The sequence below is a fragment of the Stegostoma tigrinum genome, chromosome 15 (genome assembly GCF_030684315.1).
Source record: "Stegostoma tigrinum isolate sSteTig4 chromosome 15, sSteTig4.hap1, whole genome shotgun sequence".
NCBI lineage: Eukaryota > Metazoa > Chordata > Chondrichthyes > Orectolobiformes > Stegostomatidae > Stegostoma > Stegostoma tigrinum.
In genome coordinates, this window is record NC_081368.1 from 58603308 (window position 1) to 58622210 (window position 18903).

Sequence of the window (18903 nt, forward strand, 5' to 3'; positions counted from 1 at the left end):
GCTAAGTTGTGAATTGTATTTAAAAAAATAACTGGACAGTTGTGATTATCTGCAAAAACAACTTTTACCTGGTGATATTCAAACGATTATTTCTTCATTCCAGCTGTCTTTTTCCTGTCTTTGGTCTTTCAACTCGAAAGATGCCAATTTATTCTGAGCTCTAGGCCCACAGTTGGCAGCAGGAGTTTGTTATCTCACCAAGGTTACTGTTATCCATGCCTCACCTGAGGTGTTAAATACCAGTCAACAATTTCATAACATAGGGTATTACAGATATATTTAACCCAACACTGACTTGTTCTCCAGCCAGTTTTTAAAAATTCATTTTGAGGAACAAGGGTGTTATTACCTATCCTTAGTTGCCCTTGAGAAGGTGGTGGTGAACTGCCTTCTTGAACTGCTGCAGTCCACCTGTTGTGAGTTGCCCCATAGTAGAGAGGGAATTCCGGGATTTGGACCCAAGACAATGAAGAAATGGTGATATATTTCCAGATTAAGATGGTGAACGGCTTGGAGGGAAACTTGAAGGTGGTGGTGTTCCCACGTATCTCCTGCCCTTGTCCTTCTAGGTGGAAGTGGTTATGGATTTGGATGGTGCTGTCCGAGGATCTTTGGTGAATTTCAGTAGTGCATCTTATAGGTAATACACACTGCTGCTGAGTGTTGGTGGTGGAGGGAGTGGATGCTTATGGATGCAGTGCTAATCAAGTGGGCTGCTTCTTCTTGGATGGTGTCAAGCTTCTTGAGTGTTGTTGCGGCTGCACTCATCCAGGCAAGTAAAGAGTACTCCATCACACTTCTGACTTGTGCCTTGTATGGTGGACAGACTTTCAGGGGTCAGGAAGTGAGGTACTCGCTGCACTATTCCAAGCCTAAAACCTGCTGTTGTAGCCACTTCATTGATATGGTGAGTCCACTTGAGCTCTGATCAATGAAAACTCCCAGGATGTTGATAGTGGGCAATTCAGTGATGGTAACACCATTGAATGTAAAGAGCCTGTGGTTAGATTGTTTCTTATTGGTGATGGTAGTAGCCTGGCATTTGTGTAGTGAAAATGTTATTTGCCATTTGTCAACCCAAGCCTGGAAATTGTCCAGATCTTTGGTTGGAACAATCGACTGAGGTTCCTAATCCTGACACTTTTTTTTCCATTTTCCTTCCATGTGTGAAAATATCAAGGCTACTTTGTTGTCTTCCTTCAGGTATCCCATTTTGAATCATGTTGTTCTTCACATACTTTTATACAGATGACTGCTTATTGAACATGAGTGAAATAAATCATCTTGTATGACTTGCAGTGATTTGTTCCTGAAATTCTTCTTGCAAAAATTTTGAAACAAGCATCAATTCAGAACTTTTTAATTTTGCAGATGAGCACTGTAAAGCTGTTACGACCACGATTGAACAATATTCTCTTCAAGCTTCAGTTTGAAGAGTATTTGAACAACATCAAACCTGACATAATGAATGTAACAATTGCCTGTGAGGAGGTGAAGAAGAGTGAAAACTTCAGTAAAATTTTGGAGTTGGTCCTTCTTGTGGGTAACTACATGAATTCAGGTTCCAGAAATGCACAAACCTTTGGCTTCAAGATCAGCTACCTCTGCAAGGTAAGCCTTACCATCGTCTGAAAAGTCGATATTTGTTTTTTGGTAGCTAGCTATGTATTTCCACATTACTCCGAACTGTCACATTCAGCTGCTGATTGAGCAAGTTGGCCTACTGCTACAAATGCTATTTTGACCAGACCATTAAGAAGTGCTTGAGCAGTTTGTGATTATATTGTCAATGATTTTTGTGTCTTAGGAGAAGTGAACAGACTCAATTTCAAACCTCCCAGACTTAAAAGACAACGTTAGCAATTAAAAAAATTAAGTAATATAGAAACAATATTAGTTGGCTCGCCAAGCTGGTTTGTTGTTCCACAAATGTATCATTACCTTGCTTGCTAACACCCTCAGTGCAGCCTCTAATGAAGCGTCGTTGTGTTTTCCCGCCTGGCTTTTAAACTCTGGGGTCCGTTGCGATGGATTGCCTCACTTTAGGGTTTCCTCCATTGTGGAATGTATATGGGGTCGAGTGTGGGTGTTAAGGTTGGTTGGTTTGCCGATCTGGTTTGTTGTTCCACAGATGTTTCGTTACCATGCTCTCGACCCTATATAGATTCCACTACGGAGGAAACCCGGAAGTGAGACAATCCATCGCAACGATCTCCAGAGTTTAAAAACCAGGCCGGAAAACACACCGACACTTCATCAGAGGCATCACTGAGGATGTTACCAAGCATGGTAATGAAACGTCTGCGGAATAACAAACCAGCTCAGCCAGCCAACCAACCTCAACACCCACAGCCCAAACTTCAGATCTACTCCAACACCTTAGAAACAATATTAATTTTCATTCCAAAATATGTATCTGAAAAGATCAAAACAACTACAAAACTCAGCAGAGAGCTTAATTCCAAGACTATGTACATATACGTCTCTCATAAATGTGGTTGCACACATGCAACTGTAATTATGTTATAGCAATAGACTATTAGAAAACCAAACCCATTTAAAACTTAGCTGTGTTTTTCAGTAAAAGCCTTCTATGTCAAAACATTCTCCATATGTTTTAGCCTAGGTTTACATTCACTTGAACTACAAAATAGCAATGAAACCACACGTTAATCAATAGACCTGTTAATGTGACTTTCTTCCGTACAGAAATCAATTTAGCGATGAAGCATAAATTCTCATTTAAGTCCTCACTTTCACAATGATTAATTATTGAAAAATAATTCAATCCTGTCCCTGCATGTCAAGGTTTGCCCCCAGACAACACAAGTGATGGTAATGCTATTGAGATGTCAATGGGAGACAGTTGATTCTCTCTTGTTTGCAGTGGTCATTGCCTGGCACTTCTGTGACACAAAATGCTGCCTTGATGTCAAGGACAATCACTGTCTCCTCAGCTCTAGAGTTCAGTTATTTTGCCCATGATTAGGCCAAGGCTGCAATTAGATCAAGAGCCAAATCAATTGTGGAACCAAAGCTTCGTATCCGTGAATAGGCTATTGCTGGAAAAAAAGCCACTTGATAGCACTGTCATAAAGCATAGAAGGCTTTCACTGAAAAACACAGCTAAGTTTTAAATGGGTTTGGTTTTCTAATAGTCTATTGCTATAACACAATTACAGTTGCCTGTGTGCAACCACATTTATGGGAGACATATATGCACATACTCTTGGAATTAAGCTCTCTGCTGAGTTTTGCTGACCTATTCTGTTAGCTTGCTGATGGTTAGAAGTGTAATAATAGCAAGATGTGTTCTCCTTTTTGTGGAATAGATACTTGGTCAACATCAGTCCAGCATTTCAATTGTACCAGAATGGCTTTGTTGTAGGGGAAAGTCTAGGTCTGGCACAAATCTTCAGTTATGTTGCCAGAATGTTGTCAGGACTTCACCATTTGACATAATCCAGAGCCTCCATCTCTCTCTTTATATCACTTGTAGTGAAATCAGTTGAAGACTGGCATCTATGATAATAGGAACTGCAAAAGGAGGCCAAACTGCATCACCTGCTCGGCATTTCTGGCTGAACATTTGATGCAAATCCTTCAGCCTTGACTTTTCTACTGAACTGCTCGGCTGTTCCAATATTAGGAATGTGGATATTTTTGGAGCTGCCTCGTATTAATTGTTTAATTGTCCACCTCCATTCATGGCGAGACGTGGCAGAACTACAGATCTTTGATATGATCTGTGATTGTGGGCTTGTTCAGTCCTGTCTGTTGCATCTTGTTTTCCTGTTTGGCATACAAGTAGTTGTGTATTGTATCCTAACCAGGTTGAAACCTCACTTTAGGTATGTCTGTTGTTGTACCTACGAGCTCTGCTACACGCTTCATTGAACTAAGGTTAACATCCTTGGCTGGATAGCCATACTGGAATTGGGGATATGCCAGCCCTCAATGTGGCACATTGTAGTTGAATACAAACCTCCACATTATTGTGCCTCATGTTTGCCAAATTTTGCGTTACTGTACCTGTTCAGAATCTATCCATGTTAATGCCGCAATGGAGCATATCATTAATGTGAAGGCAAAACATTGCCTCCACAAGAATTGTACAGTGGTCATTCCTTCCAGTGCTATCATGGGCAGGTACACTTGTGACCGGTAAATTAATGAGAATGAAGCCAAGTAAGGTATTATCTTTTATTAGTTACTTCACCATATACTGCAGACCAGACTAGCAGCTATATCGTTTAGGATTCAGTCAACTTGTTCAATCAAGCCACTCCTGGTAATGAACTTTGAAGACTCCACCAATAATACATTCTGTGCCCTTTCCACCCTCACTGTGTCTTCCGATTAGTATTCAATATGAAGGAGAACTGGTTCATTTACTGGTGGTTTGAAGGGGTGGGTCATGATTTTGGTCGGCAGTAATCAGCAGCAGGTTTCCTTGCCCATGTTTGACCTGACGCAGTGAGACTTTCTGGGGTACGAACTCAACGTTGATCATTTTCTCCTGGGTCTCTATTGAATACTTTGGGGATTTGGAGTCCTCAGAGCAACTTTAGTTGGTTGAGTGTGACAGTGCCACCTTTTCTGATGAATGTGTCCTCTGGTGGGACAGGACATACCGAGGATGGTGTCAGTAGTGTCTGGAACATTGTATAATGATGAGTTATTTGTTGCTGTACCTGCCTGTGGGACAGCTCTCCTAATTTTGGCACATAGCCTCATGTGTCCATGAGTGGACTTTGCAGGGTCAGCATGGGTGGTATTAACATTGCCTTTATCCACTACCTAGGCCATTTCACAGGTAATTTAAGAGTCAAACATTTCTCTGTGGTTCTAGAGAATCATATTGACTAGACCAGATTTTCTTCCCAAAAGGACATGAGTGACGAGAAAGGTTGTTGTTGTTCTGGTTGAAACAAAAGCCCTTAAAGAGAAGATGGAACTGAAGCCACCAAACTCAGAATAGATCAAATAAGGAGAAACTGATATCAGTGGCATAGAGGACAAGAATGCACTAATTTCAAAGGATCATAGAATGGTTAGTTCAGAAGGAGGCAGTTTAGTCTTCTGTTTTTCTACTGTCTATCAAAGCTAATCAGCTGTTCTCACTCATCCGCTCTTTCCCCTTGGCCTGTCCAAAGATGTTAGATTAGGTTAGTTGGCCAGAGGGAAATGCACAGTTACAGGGATAGGGTGGGGATGTGGGGCTGTGGGTCTCGGTGAACTGCTGTTCAGGGGGTCAGTGTTGCTTTGATGGGCTGAATGGTCTGCTTCTACACGGTAGGGATTCTATGAATTGTTTTTCTCTGAATAATTATCCAATTCTCTTTTGAAAGCCACCCTTCAATTTAATCTGAACACGTTGTCTCAGTAGTGCACTCTAGATCCTAAACATTGACTTTTTTTTAAAAAAGTCCCTGTCAACTCTGCTTGGGCTTCCTGTGATTTTTGAATACCGCTGTTAAATCTCATTTCATTCTTCTATTCTCGAAAGAAAATTAAACTAGCCCTGCCATTCTTTCCTCCAAATTGAAGTGTCCCATCCCCAGAACCAGTTGTATACGTCTTTTCAGCACCACCTCCCATGCCTTAACATCCTTAACTGTGAACCCTGGAATTTTACACGTCACACCAGATGTGGCTGAACCGACATTCTGCAAAGGCCCAGTTTCAACATCTCTGTTAATAAAACCCAAGATCTTGTATACAGTATTAACTGCATTCTGAGCCGGTACTACCATATATAATAAGCTGTGTTGTTCCTGTCCCCTCTTTAAAATATTACCTTCTATTTTGTTTTATCTTATTTTCTTTTTCCCCTACTAATGTGTATCACTGAACATTTCTTTGTATTAAATTTCTGCTCACATCCATTTGCCTTTCAATGTTCTCTTTGTGTACCTTACAATCCTCTTCTTATTTCACAATCTTTCTAAGTATAGTGCCTTTAGCAGAAGTTGAAATTGTGGCCTGAACATCCATGCCTAAGTTGTTAACGTATATCAAGAAAAGCAGTGCTCCTAATTCCTACCCCGAGAAAGCTCACTATCCACCTGTAGTCCAAAAAAAACCTAATTCATCACTACTCTCTGTTCCGCACTCAAACAGTTCAGTATCCGTGCTGCCCCTTTTATTCCATAGGTTTCAAATTTGCTGGTAAACTGGTTCTTTTGCTTGTTATCAAATTTCTTTTCAATATCACATACACTACATCAACCACACTATGCTCAACACCTTCCTTTGTACTTGATTAAAAAGTTTAATGAAATTAGTTAAAATGAATTTATCCTGAGCAAACCTTCAAACAAGTTAACAAAGGAATTTTCAAATAACCGGAAAGCGTGAAATCTCCAATCGCCTGAGGTAATGAATTTGTTGAAAATTAATGTTGAATTTCTTGCTTAAGGCCACACATGTTCAGGGGCTAGATATGGGAAAGATGTCATGGTACACTTTGTTACTTCATATATTTGAATCTAAGCATACGCGAGAGGTACTGTAATAAAGCATCTGGTTACTATCTTCCAGTTTCCTGCATATGTGATCAAGACATTAGCTGTGACCTCAGCAGTTGATGGAAAGTATCCTTAGGCTGAGGATATTTTGTGTATGTCAGTCATTTTCAAAACAAAAAAATCACTTAACTTGTGTTGGGCCATTTTAAATACTGTGGTGTCTAAGAAATTAATACTTCCTTTTTTTGTTGAGGCTTTAAGTTGAATGCAATGTTGTTAATTATTGAGCACATTGATGAATCCTAATTCTGATTCTTTGCATGTCCAAATACCCTATTTCCCCATTTGTCAACACAATTAGAGGAGCTAATCATACAATTTGACAGAATTACTTCATGAATGAATCATTAGAATGAAAATGGAGTACCTGAAAACCAAGAAGTATCCCCCAAAAGTCAAAACGTAGCCCTAGAGAGTGTCTTGGAGGTATGGGGTGAGAGTGGATGGAATTGTCCTCTGAATACATCTTAACATCTTCAATTTCTTCCCCTCATATCACTGTATTATCGATCATGGTTTTTGATTTGTTAAAATTATATGTCAGTATCTTATTGTCCAGATTTCCATGCTATCTCAGGGCTTCTGTGTGCCAAGGAAAATTGTGTTTAATGTGTCTTCTGTGCAGAGACAGCTAGTCCCCAGTGAACATCAGTTGGAATCTGTCCTCACTGGAGGCACAGTACGTTAGTTTGAGAGCCATAGCCAACAATAACAACTTGAGACTATATTGCACATATCACAAAGCAAAACACCCAATAAGCTTCCACAGGAGCATTACAGAGAAAATCAGGTTGATGGAGCAACGTGACTGCCAATTAAGATAAATTCGGCAATGTCTTGAACAAGATGAACTTGACAGCCAGTCTTGAGTCCAGCAAGAAGGGCACTGTAATATTGCACTGGGCCAGAAATGGAGCACTTCGTTTAATTAATTTGATATAATAAAGGGGAAGAAAGTATGTGTAGCTTTGCAATGTCTTTCAGGTCCCCCAAAGGTTGCAAAACTTTTCACCAATAACTTAATTTTGTATTGTGGACATTGTTTTGTGTGCAACTGTAGTAGTTTATTTGTACACAGCATGCTCCCTCAAAAGCAGCACAATTAATGCCCAGTTATTGTGCTTTCGAAGTGCTGTTAGATAGAGTAGAAACATCAGCAGGGATTCTTTTCATATACAGCTCAGGGGATAGACATGGCCTTGGTGTAACCTTTCATCCAGGAGTTAGCACCTCTGACAATGCGGTCTGCTCTCCCTATGTATTTGAAGAATCAGCCTTGATTGTAGACTCACATCCTACAATGCAGCTTGATTGCACAAGCTTCTGACTGAGACCTGAATATAGCCATTGAGCTAGGGCTGACAGAAGTAATTATACATAAGGCGCTTTATTTCATAAATAACCATCTTAATTGCAGCGTTTGCGTATTTTAATAGATTGTGTTTGGCCTTCACACTTATCAATATTCAGAAGTTAATGTACAGTGCAAGGTAACAGTGTGTTCAATTTCCCTTGGACAAACACCTGACAATTGTAATTTGACTGAGAGATGTTTAATAATAGTATTTGTTGTTCATGTGAGAACACAACAATACTTTCCCGTTTTAGTCAGTTTCCCTCTCTATTTCCCTGACGACAAAACTTTCTTCTTCTTTGTATATCTTGTCTATGTGACCCACCAATTCTTCACTTGATCCAATCTCACTAAATTGCACATAACTAACCTTGCCCTGCTGACCTCCATGTTAGCTAAAGATATAAACAGGGTGCTCTTTTCAGATGGTTTTCCTTTCTCCATTACATCTGCTGATGTCAGCTTTCTCCTCAAAAAATGAATCCTCAAGTCAACTTAGGGTGGTATTGCAGGTAGCATTGCTGCCTCACAGCGCCAGGGACCTGTGTTTGATTCTAGCCTTAGGCAACTATCTGGGTGGAGTTTGCACACATTCCCCATGTTTGCGTGTGTTTCCACCCACTGTCCAAAGATGTGCAGGTTAACTGGACTAGTCACACCAAAAATTGCTCCATAATGTCCAAGGATATGCCGATAAAGTAGATTAAGCAATGTAAAAACCACATGCAGGTTTATGGGGGTGAGGGGTTTAGGTGGTTTGCACTTTGGAGGGTTGGTGCAGACTCAGTGAACCAAATAGCCTCTTTCTGCACTCTAGGGATTCTACGATTCTATGAACTCTTCGGTTTTTTCTGATCTCCAACCTCTCCAAACACTCCAGGTCTCATTGCCTCCAAAATCATATCCCATCTTTCTCAGAACTCCAGTTCTTATCAGAGTCACAAGCTGTATCCTGTGTCACTCTGACATGAGTTAATGTTCTTTCATCATCACATTCATCCTTTCTGCAACCTTTGACATGTTTGACTTCACCAATCTTTTCGAATGCCTCTCCACTGCCATCCACCTTGGGAGGACTACTTTCATCTGGTTCCAGAGGAGAATAGGTGTGACCTCGTTGGCAACAAATTAACCCAAAAAAAAGTGATGTAATGAGTTACAGGTTTTTTCAGCTATCACTGAATCTGTGAGAAGCAAGTCACTTAGCCAGAATCTCGGGACAGTGCACTACACTGAGATTGAAGAAGTTCATATATATTTAGGTGAAGCTGGATGATTTGTTTAGCGATTGGAATTCCCAGTGTGACTCTCATAGTAAAAGTCAATTCTGGTAGTTGAAGTTTCTTATCTGGGAGAGGAAAAAGGAAGCAGCCATTATGCATGGAGAATAGCTTTGAGCTAGGTTCTGGAAGAATTTTGTTCAAAAAGTACATCATTGATAGACAGTCGTTCAGTGTGGCATTTCATAAAATCCTACTTTAGAAATAAAACCAGTCTGACTCCAGATCAAAACACAAACAGATTCTAAACAAGGCTTCAGACCTAACATGCATTATCTGACCTAAAATGTCACCACTTCTTTTCACTGATAAAACGTTTAGCTCTCTTAGGACAGTGACTTGAAAGGAGTTCAGGGATTTACATATACATATTAATCAATTAAAACCTTCTATATGATTATAGATTTAACAGCAACTTAGGTTTGTTTAATACATCCTCATCATTAATGTGACCTTTCGATCTTTTATTTATACATACTGTATCTGATACTACCTCTCTCACTAACACTTGAAGAAGAAGCAAGGATCCAAAAGCTTGTGTTTTCAGATAAACCTGTTGACTATAACCTGGTGTCGGGTGATTTTTGACTTCAGTCCAACACCAACACTGGCACCTCCACACCATGATTACGTTCAAGGCTGCATTAGGCAGAATTTCAGTGTCTCAGAGAATCAAGAGACATGATAGCTGAGGAGTGACGCTATAGGTTTATAAAATCATGAAGGGCATAGATAAGGTGAATAGCCAGGGCCTTTTCCCCAGGGTGGAGGAGTCCAAAACTAGAAGGCATAGGTTTAAGGTGAGAGGGGAAACATTGAAAGGGGCCGAAAAGGCAACTTTTTCATTCAAAGGGTGGTTCATATTTGGAACGAGCTGCCACAAGAAGTGGTAGAGGCAGGCACATTTACAGCATTTAAAAACATTTGGACAGGTACACGGATAAGAAGGGTTTAGAAGGCTTTGGGACAAACACAGGCAAATGGGATTAGTACGGTTTAGGAAACTTGTGCGGCATGGACAAGTTGAGCTGAAGTGCCAATTTCCATGCTGTATGACTCCATAGTGACAATAACACCATGGTTGACTGTTGTAGAAGCCTATCGAGTGATCTCAGTTAGAGGCAGCAGCAATGGGGCACTAAATCTGATTTATTTTTGCCTACACTGGGAACATGAAAAAGATTCAGTGAGGTTTTCTACTCTTTATCGTTCATGAAAGATAGCATAAATGTACATTAGTTGAGGGCATAATTGGACTTGGCCACAATGCCAACCATTGATACTCCATGCAGGAAAGTAATGATATGGCAAGAGAAATGAAACTGTGCTCCAAAATAAATTACTGCCAGGCCAGGAGGAAATTGGAATAAATGAGCTGTAATTAAATGAAGTATTGAATAATGAGTTATTGTGATTATGAATAAGTTAATTGATTCCTAGGGTGGGTTGATAAACATTTATTTACAGATCACTGGCAAATCCTTCATGTATTCTTTGTATTTGTTGAAGGTGATCTTATCAATGGCAAAATATATGCATTTTTAAAAAAAAACACTTATCTTGATCACAGATCTTAGAACAGTGGGTGGAAAGGGTGTGGGCTGTTTCACTAAAAACAGAATATCTATGGATAATACCCAATAAATTCTGAGTGATCATAGATTGAGGTGTTGTGTTGCTCATAAGCATCTCAATATGCGGGCCCATTTCATTCTGTTTATTACATATGTTAAATCATTACAGACATAAATATTGACTTTTTAAAAATGTTAAGCTGTAATTTTTTAGTGGCTAAACAGTGATTTACCATGCAACAAGATTGTATGTTTTGAAGCAGTTTTTTTAAGAAGTGACATGGCTTAATAAAAAAAATTGGAAAACGACCTTTTCACTCTTCTTTCCAAAAATAATCCTTTGGTGATTTGAGAATTTGAAATAAAATAATAATCGCCAGTTCAAGGTGATACACCATATTAAAAAATACATTTTTTCTAATTTTGGACAGTTTTTTTTATTTCTGTTATTATTATTCTGTCCTTATTGCTGATGCTAATTTAAAAGTTGTATTTCATTTTGTGCTTTTCGTACACTTTTCCTTGTTTTCAGACGTGAAGCAGAGATTTTTTTTGTGCCAATATGTTAAGAACTCATTTTAGATACTAAGTTGTATTGCCACCATCACTTGGATAGGAAGAAGCCGTCTAAGCCTTCCAAGTAGAAAAATTGCACCTCTTTGCGGTATACTTCACTGAATAAGAGAAGAATGGAAGTGGAATTTTGTGGAATGTTTTTCATTAAGACCTGCCTGTACATTTATTTTTCCCAGTAATACTAGTTGTATGAATGTAACTTTAAAAACAGTCGCTCTGCTGGCCCACGTGTAACAGACATTCAGATGATATAATAACAGCTTGCTTCAGGTAAGCTTGCTAAACTAGGCAGCCCCTCTCGTGCATCCTAATCTGTTGTCTCATGAAAGTGATCATTTATATTGACATTCACAAGTAAGGATGGATTGGCGCACAAGGGCACAGACCTGCCTGTTGTGTTCTCCACCTTCAAGTGATATTTTTAAGCATCTTCACACAGGCTAGCTAAGTAGAATAGTCTTGAGGGTCTGCATTATTATCAAAAACAGAAATTGCAGTAAAAGCTCAGCAGTCTTGGCAACATCTGTGAGGAAAAATCAGAGTTAACATTTTGGGTCTAGTGACCCTTCCTCAGAACCCTTTATTATGTCTGCTTCAAGTAGATGAATCAGTCCAGCCCAGTGAACTTAGTCGATGGAAAGAAATTGTAGCTAGTAGCTAAAACATTGTGCTTAAACAAGTCAACTCCATAACTCAGAATGAAAGGATCCTGTTAAGTCTGCAATTTTTTTCCAAGCTGGATGGTGATAGGAGAGAATTGTGTGTTGATGTCCTTAAACTAGTTAGGCAGGAGAATTGTGCGATCTTGTCCAAAATTCAAAAAGGGACTTCATTTCAGTGCCAACAATGTACTTCATATGTGACAGGAATATTCTGATTATTGAAACAATTGATTAATCGTACAGCATTCATCATGGTCTACTCTGCAAGTAGTGATCCATTAGCAGTTAAATTTGATTACTGACTGTTGCTTCGACTTATTTTCATTAGCAGTAAAATAAATTCTCAAAACTTGAAATAGCCTGATGATATTAATGGGAACTGAGTAATATTTTGCTTTCTCTCACTACTTGAATCTCTCTTAAAATAACAAATCAATTAATATCATATGAATCCATTGAGCTACCCATCCATATTGTAATGAGTTGGGAGTTGTTTCGGTCATGTTGCAACTGATGATATTAAGGAAGTGTTATTATATATGCATGTGTCCAAAGTATGTAATGGTGGAAACCATATATGATTAGCGTAATACATATTGATCATGGAAATGAGATCTGAATGAGGATTGGCACAGTGTGAGCGATACGTTGATGGCAACCAAATGCAGCAAAGATTGATAAACTTGTTGTTCTTCAAAAAACAGAAGTAGACGTACACAGAATGCCTGAGAATTTTCACGTGAATGCTGCTGCAGCTGGAGGTAGAGTTTGGAGATTAAACGTATGGTCTCTAGAAGTTTCAGCAGTCCTGTGGTGAAAGGTTTGCAGCAAAGTTTGCTTCCCAGTAGGTTGAGTAAGAGTGCATGTAATGCAAAATGCCTAGTCTGGAGGAGCCACATTCCAATGAGAAAGTAAAACTTACCTGAATAAGGTGTTTAAAAATAAAAAAAAATAAATTGAGTTGTTTTAAAAAAAAACTGTGCTGAAGGCCAGTACTCATACCAAAATTAATTCAGCAAATTTGATGCTTCTTCAAAGCTATAGAAATCTTGAAAAATAATCAACATGTTTTAGAAATAGAGACAGCACTTTTGATGAGACATTGAAAATAGTACAAGAGGTTTATCTTGTGCAAGTATTTTACAAATTCTGTAGTCCATGTGCCGGTCTTCACATGGCAAGTTTGCTTTGGAATAGTAGGTATGAAGGTCAGCTGGTGAAACTACATTTTCTATCCCTCATATAGCGAATGATAAATCTTGTGGGACTTCAGGTCTCTTCAACCCAATTGTTCAACAACACTCTCGATTTGCGACACTTGGTAGCAAATGTATAAATCCATAAAATTTATCCTGATCTTTATTTCGATTTTCAGAGACATTTGATATGGTTATATATAAAAATATTTTGCAAGAATGTTTAATGTTATCAAGCTCACAGCAAATAACTGAATTGAAACCCTATTATTCACAGAAAAAGATAATACCAACTCAGTTGAAAAGTGTACTGAGTATAATGCACATCTCTGCCATATTGTGTTAATTCAGACTTTTTTTTACAATTACACAGCTCTTGCTTGAGCCTTTTGCCTGTTTGTTGAAGCTTTCCAACTGTAAAATTGGGGGAATAAAATTAATATTATTATGAGTTTTCGCCTGACTTAGGAGGCTTCAAGCAAATCAGTGTACAACAACCTGCTCTGAAGACTTCTGTCACCTTTTGGCAGCTGCAAAAAATCCACCTAATAAGAAAATTCATAACATAACAATCAACAATAGTAGAAGAACAACTCACAGCATTATTCACAAAAAGCCAATCTACCTCATTTCCCAATCTTATTGGATCCTTTAAAATGTTGCAAAATCTAAAAACACATCTTGGCCAAAAATTGACCAAGGCTTACTTGGGCAGCATCCAATTTGGGTGCCAAGTTTTTTTTTTGAAATTCACTTGCTAGTTTCGGAGGTGTGGAGGACTAATACAACTAAAAAAATTGCTTCTTCTCGCTTTCAGAGACAAAGATAGTGATCAAAGGAGTTATGAAAAGATTTACTCCAGATTATGTGGCTGCATTATTCTTTCATGATGTGGAGCATGGTGTTTCAGTCAACAATGTTCTGAAATGTTTGCATTTTTCCAAAAGGGATGGCCAGATGCTTCACTTATCGGAGATGTTGCCTTTCAGAATAGACACACAACAGATAATAAGCTGTTTCATCAGATAAATCAATTGAAGAGAAGCTAAAGGGCGGCATGGTGGCTCAGTGGTTAGCACTGCAGCCTCACAGCGCCAGGGATCCGGGTTCAATCCCAGCCTTGAGCGACTGCCTGTGTGGAGTTTGCACGTTCTCCCCGTGTCTGCATGGGTTTCCTCCAGGTGCTCTGGTTTCCTCCCACGGTCCAAAGATGTGCAGGCTAGGTGGATCGACCATACCAAATTGCCTATAGTGTTCAGGGGTGTGTGGTTTATGGGAGATTGGTCTGGGTGGGATGCTTCAAGGGCAGTGTGGACTTGTTGGGCCAATGGGCCTGTTTCCACACTGTAGGGAATTTAATCTAATCTAAATGTTAATCAGCAATTAAAATGTGAGTGAATATGAAACTTGAACTGTGTCTGGCATCCTTATTAGTTAGTGATACAAATTTGATTATTTACCGTTGATTTATTCCACTCGTTCATTGAATGTAGGCATTATTGACAAGGCAACAATTGTTGCCCATCCCTAATTACATGTGGGACTGACAAAGAATCAAACATATTGTTGTGTTTGGAGTCACATGACAAGGGTGCCAAATGGTTTGCTAAGAAGGAAAATATGTGGCTGAAGTTTTCATCTCAAACATCAGGACGAAAGCAAAAATGGCAAACGTCAAATCATCACCACGTCTTATTTTAGAGGAAATAAAAGTCCTGATTGGCGAGTTACCTTGCCAACAAATCAACATATGTCTTTCTCATAATATAAAATGTGGTGATCATTTGGAATCAAGTGTTCCTGAAACTTTTTGTCTTAGTCATTGGTAAGAAGTTTTTCTCTAGCAATTTTTCAAGTTTGGTATTATTGAGCAACTGATGGCAGATTTTCAACCCTTAGTGCCCCAGTTTTTTTTAACAACTGTTAAGTTGCTAGCTTTCAATTGTTTATTTTTAAAAAGTTAATGGAATTGAAATTCATCATTCAACAATTGTGGGATTTGAACCTCTATCCCTCGACTTTGAATAACAAATTTATTGACTACGCCAACACACAGTCAGATACTGAGTTATTATGGACAGAATTTTGACAGAAATTAAGTTCTTAAAACTGAATGTGGTCTTTTTATTGATTCTTTTAATTCATTTATTTTGGCTTGTAGAAGTGGTTCATTTTTTTTAATATCTAAGCATGTAGTACAGCCTATTGGTGTAGACAGCTATAGATGCAGAAGCTTAAAATGAGTATGAATAGTTAACCAAAAGCAAAGATATTAGGATGCATAATTAATTAGCTCGAAAAATACTATTTAGTTGACATCTGATATTGCATATGTTTTTTACTGGAAACGTAACCATTCTGGTTAGTTTATTTTATTTTTCATTAATTTGGACATAATCTTTCTGTAAATATAACTAACAGAATATGCTGCTAAAATAAGTTTCATGACGGGCGAGACCTCGGTGTTGGTTGAATTTTGATTGTGTTTTGACTCTGAGAGACAAGTGGGATCGAAAAGCTCAGTAAGGAAACAAAAGTAAGTTCGAAAAAGAACCTGTGGCTGAAGCTAGGATTCACTCAAACAAAACAATGGCCGATGGGCATTAAAAGAAAGTGAAAGAATTTGTCAACAAAGCTGCAACTTTTCAAATGAAGAAATCCTCTGAAAGGTAAATGTAAAAGTCAAGAGAAAAAGTAATCAAAATAACTTGATCAAGGGCATAAATAATAATAACAATGATGAATGCACTTTAAATGCATTTATCTAATGAAACAGACTATTATTTGTTGTCTGCCTATTCTGAAAGGCAATATCTCCGATAAGCGAAGCTCTGGCCATCCCTTTTGGAGTAATGCAAACACTTAAGAACATTGTCAACTGAAACACCATGCTGCACAGCATGAAAGAACATCGCAGCCATGTAATCTGGAGTAAATCTTTTCATAACTCCTTTGATCACTACCTTTGTCTCTGAAAGTGAGAAGAAGCAATATTTTCAGTTGTATTCGTCCACCACACCTCCGAAACTAGCAAGTGAATTTCAAAAAAAACTTGACACCCAAATTGGATATTGCCCAAGTAAGCACTGGTCAATTTTTGGCAAAGATATGTTTTTAGATTTTGCACCATTTTAAAGAATCCTCAATCAAGATAGATCTGACAAACTAATTATCGCTTCTCCAATGTGGTGTGGTTAACATAGAACATAGAACATTTCAGCGCAGTACAGGCCCTTCGGCCCTCGATGTTGTGCCGACCTGTCATACCGAGCTGAAGCCCATCTAACCTACAATATTCCATGTACGTCCATATGCTTATCCAATGACGACTTAAATGTACCTAAAGTTGGCGAATCTACTAACGATAACATATCAGCATGAGTCAGTAAACACAGGTATTATGTACAAATGGATGCAGTACTTAATGATGAGCTAAATCAATGCTTTCTGCAATTTTGGAACAATGTTTTGAAAATATGTTGTTGATTAAATGAAGATAAACATGTATGCTATGTTTTCTGAAATGAATGTTGCTGGCAAAGGTCTTTGATAGATAAGAAATTAATATTGTGTTATACGAAATGCAGCTACTCATACCTGAAAATCCCAGGGTGTTTTAATCTGATCAGAACTAAGTTATCTTAACCTTAGTTTAAACCGCGTTGGCATTGCTCATTTACTTCAACAAGCCTTATTATATAGGCTCATAGATGAAATATTGTCACTTGAAGGCGATTTTAGAGCAATACTTCAAACTTTATGGAAAAGGCAGAAAATATGAAAGAAAAGAACATTTATGATCAGTTGGAACATTGGGTGTGCTTCTTTGTAAGGCTAAGACATGCAGGAGCTGTTTTGTTGTTTTTGTCGTAATTGACTGTAAATTGGACACGATTCAGCATGGGTTAGAGCAACACGAGTGCTCCAATGTATTACAGCATACGTTTGTAAGTTCTGAAAATTATATATAAGTTCTAGTGTATGGACACCATCAAAATAGTTACACCTTTTACAGTTGGTATGCTTCATGCTCTGGTATTTGTTTTGTGTGGGATTAAAGCAGAGAACGAGTCACTTCATGCCATTCCACACAATTGCTGAAGAGTTGCATTGGCAGGGCCAAGGAGCAGATTGCCTACCAGCACTGTAGAAAATGATGGAATAAAATAAAATGGAAATAAAAGTAATTGCAATTAAATGTTAACAAGGCAAATAACTGTTAAAACTATCTCGTGCATTGTTTTCTAAACATCTTGACATTTTCTTTTGCAGCTTAAAGATACCAAGTCGATCGACCAGAAGGCAACATTGATGCACTTTTTAGCAGAAATTACTGAAGAGAAATATCCAGAAATTTTGAAATTCACAGATGAAATTAACCACATAGAAAGTGCAAGCAAAGGTATGCCAATGACCGTAAGTGATGTATGCAATCCGGACAGTGGAATTAGTATTTGTTTTCCCCCCCAAAGTATTTTAAAATCCATTTTTTATTTCATGGTTATTATTCTGCTCAGTGACTATCTTAACTGGCTTGAAAAAAAAACTGTGCTACCTATTAAAATCCTATACAAGTTTCCAGAAATTTGTTTTTCTTAGTGTAGGTATACATATATAATTCCTGAGGCAGTGAACTTGCTTCAGGTGAAACAAACAACGTACTTTGTCATGAATTACGTTAGAAATTGTGAAGTTCTTGGGAAGTTACGAAAAGATTTAACAAGGAGCATTCAGAATCAGAACAGCAAATTAAAACAGATTCCTTTATTCTCCATTTAGATTTTCCCTTTACCATTTCCTGTATACTTTTAATAAATGAAGGCTTTGTGTTTTCTGCAGTTTACTTTCTAAAGTGCAAACAATAAGCAAACCTAAGATGAACATTTAACTTCACTGGTAGCATTGTTACATATTCCAACTTCAGTATTAACTTAACAATGTGCCCATAGTCATGTGCAATGAGGTGAAAGATGTCCCCTCCATCTGAAAATAGTTTATGTTGGAACATAATCAGGTTAGTATAGTGGATGTTTTACCTCACAAGTGGGGTTATTGGTTGACATCAGATGCATCCTCATTTCACTTATGATCTTCCTCTGAGATGTTGATGTTGAAATCAAATTTAATGCTTGCTCACAGTGTTTTCAGTGCTTTGAAGAACAATTTGCTTTCTGTGATTTGTGAAACATGCTTAACAAATGTTTTTGATCATGTGTTAGTCACAAGAAATGCCTGGCTGTTACAGGAAATTATTAGCTTTCCAGCATAACCATCATGTTGTAGAAACACTTCAACTACTGGCTAACCATGTACATCTCAATTTTAAATTTCCTTTTGTATTTACTCGTTAAATCATTCTGTGTTTGATCATGTTCACATGCAAATTGATTATTAGCTCTGCAGTTCGGACTGTAGGCCTGTGACCTAAAGTTCTGAAGGGATCAGTGCTGGTCCTCTATAGTTTGTCATTTATATATATAACTGGGGTAAGAATATAGGAAACATGGTTAGAAAGTTTGTGGATGACACGGAAATTAGCGGCATAGGTTTAAGGTGAGAGGAGAAAAACTTAAAAGGGAGCTGAGGGGCAATATTATCACACAGCTGGTAATACGTATTTGGAATGAGCTGCAGGTACATTTACAACATTTAAAAGACATTTGGGCAGGTACATGTAAAGAGAACGCTTAAAGGGAAATGGGCCAAACACAGGCAAATGGGATTAGTTCAG

General features: G+C 38.2%; 1 protein-coding gene across 5 annotated transcripts in view; it reads left to right on the forward strand.

Annotated features, from left to right (window-relative positions):
* Nucleotides 1-18903, forward strand: part of diaph2 (diaphanous-related formin 2) — a 632555-nt gene that overhangs the window by 384482 nt on the left and 229170 nt on the right. For all 5 annotated transcript variants that reach the window (XM_059651484.1, XM_059651487.1, XM_059651485.1 and 2 more), the window contains 2 exons: nucleotides 1372-1611; nucleotides 17445-17574. In XM_059651484.1, coding sequence (XP_059507467.1) covers nucleotides 1372-1611; nucleotides 17445-17574 — 370 coding nt within the window. The remainder of the gene's footprint in view (nucleotides 1-1371; nucleotides 1612-17444; nucleotides 17575-18903) is intronic.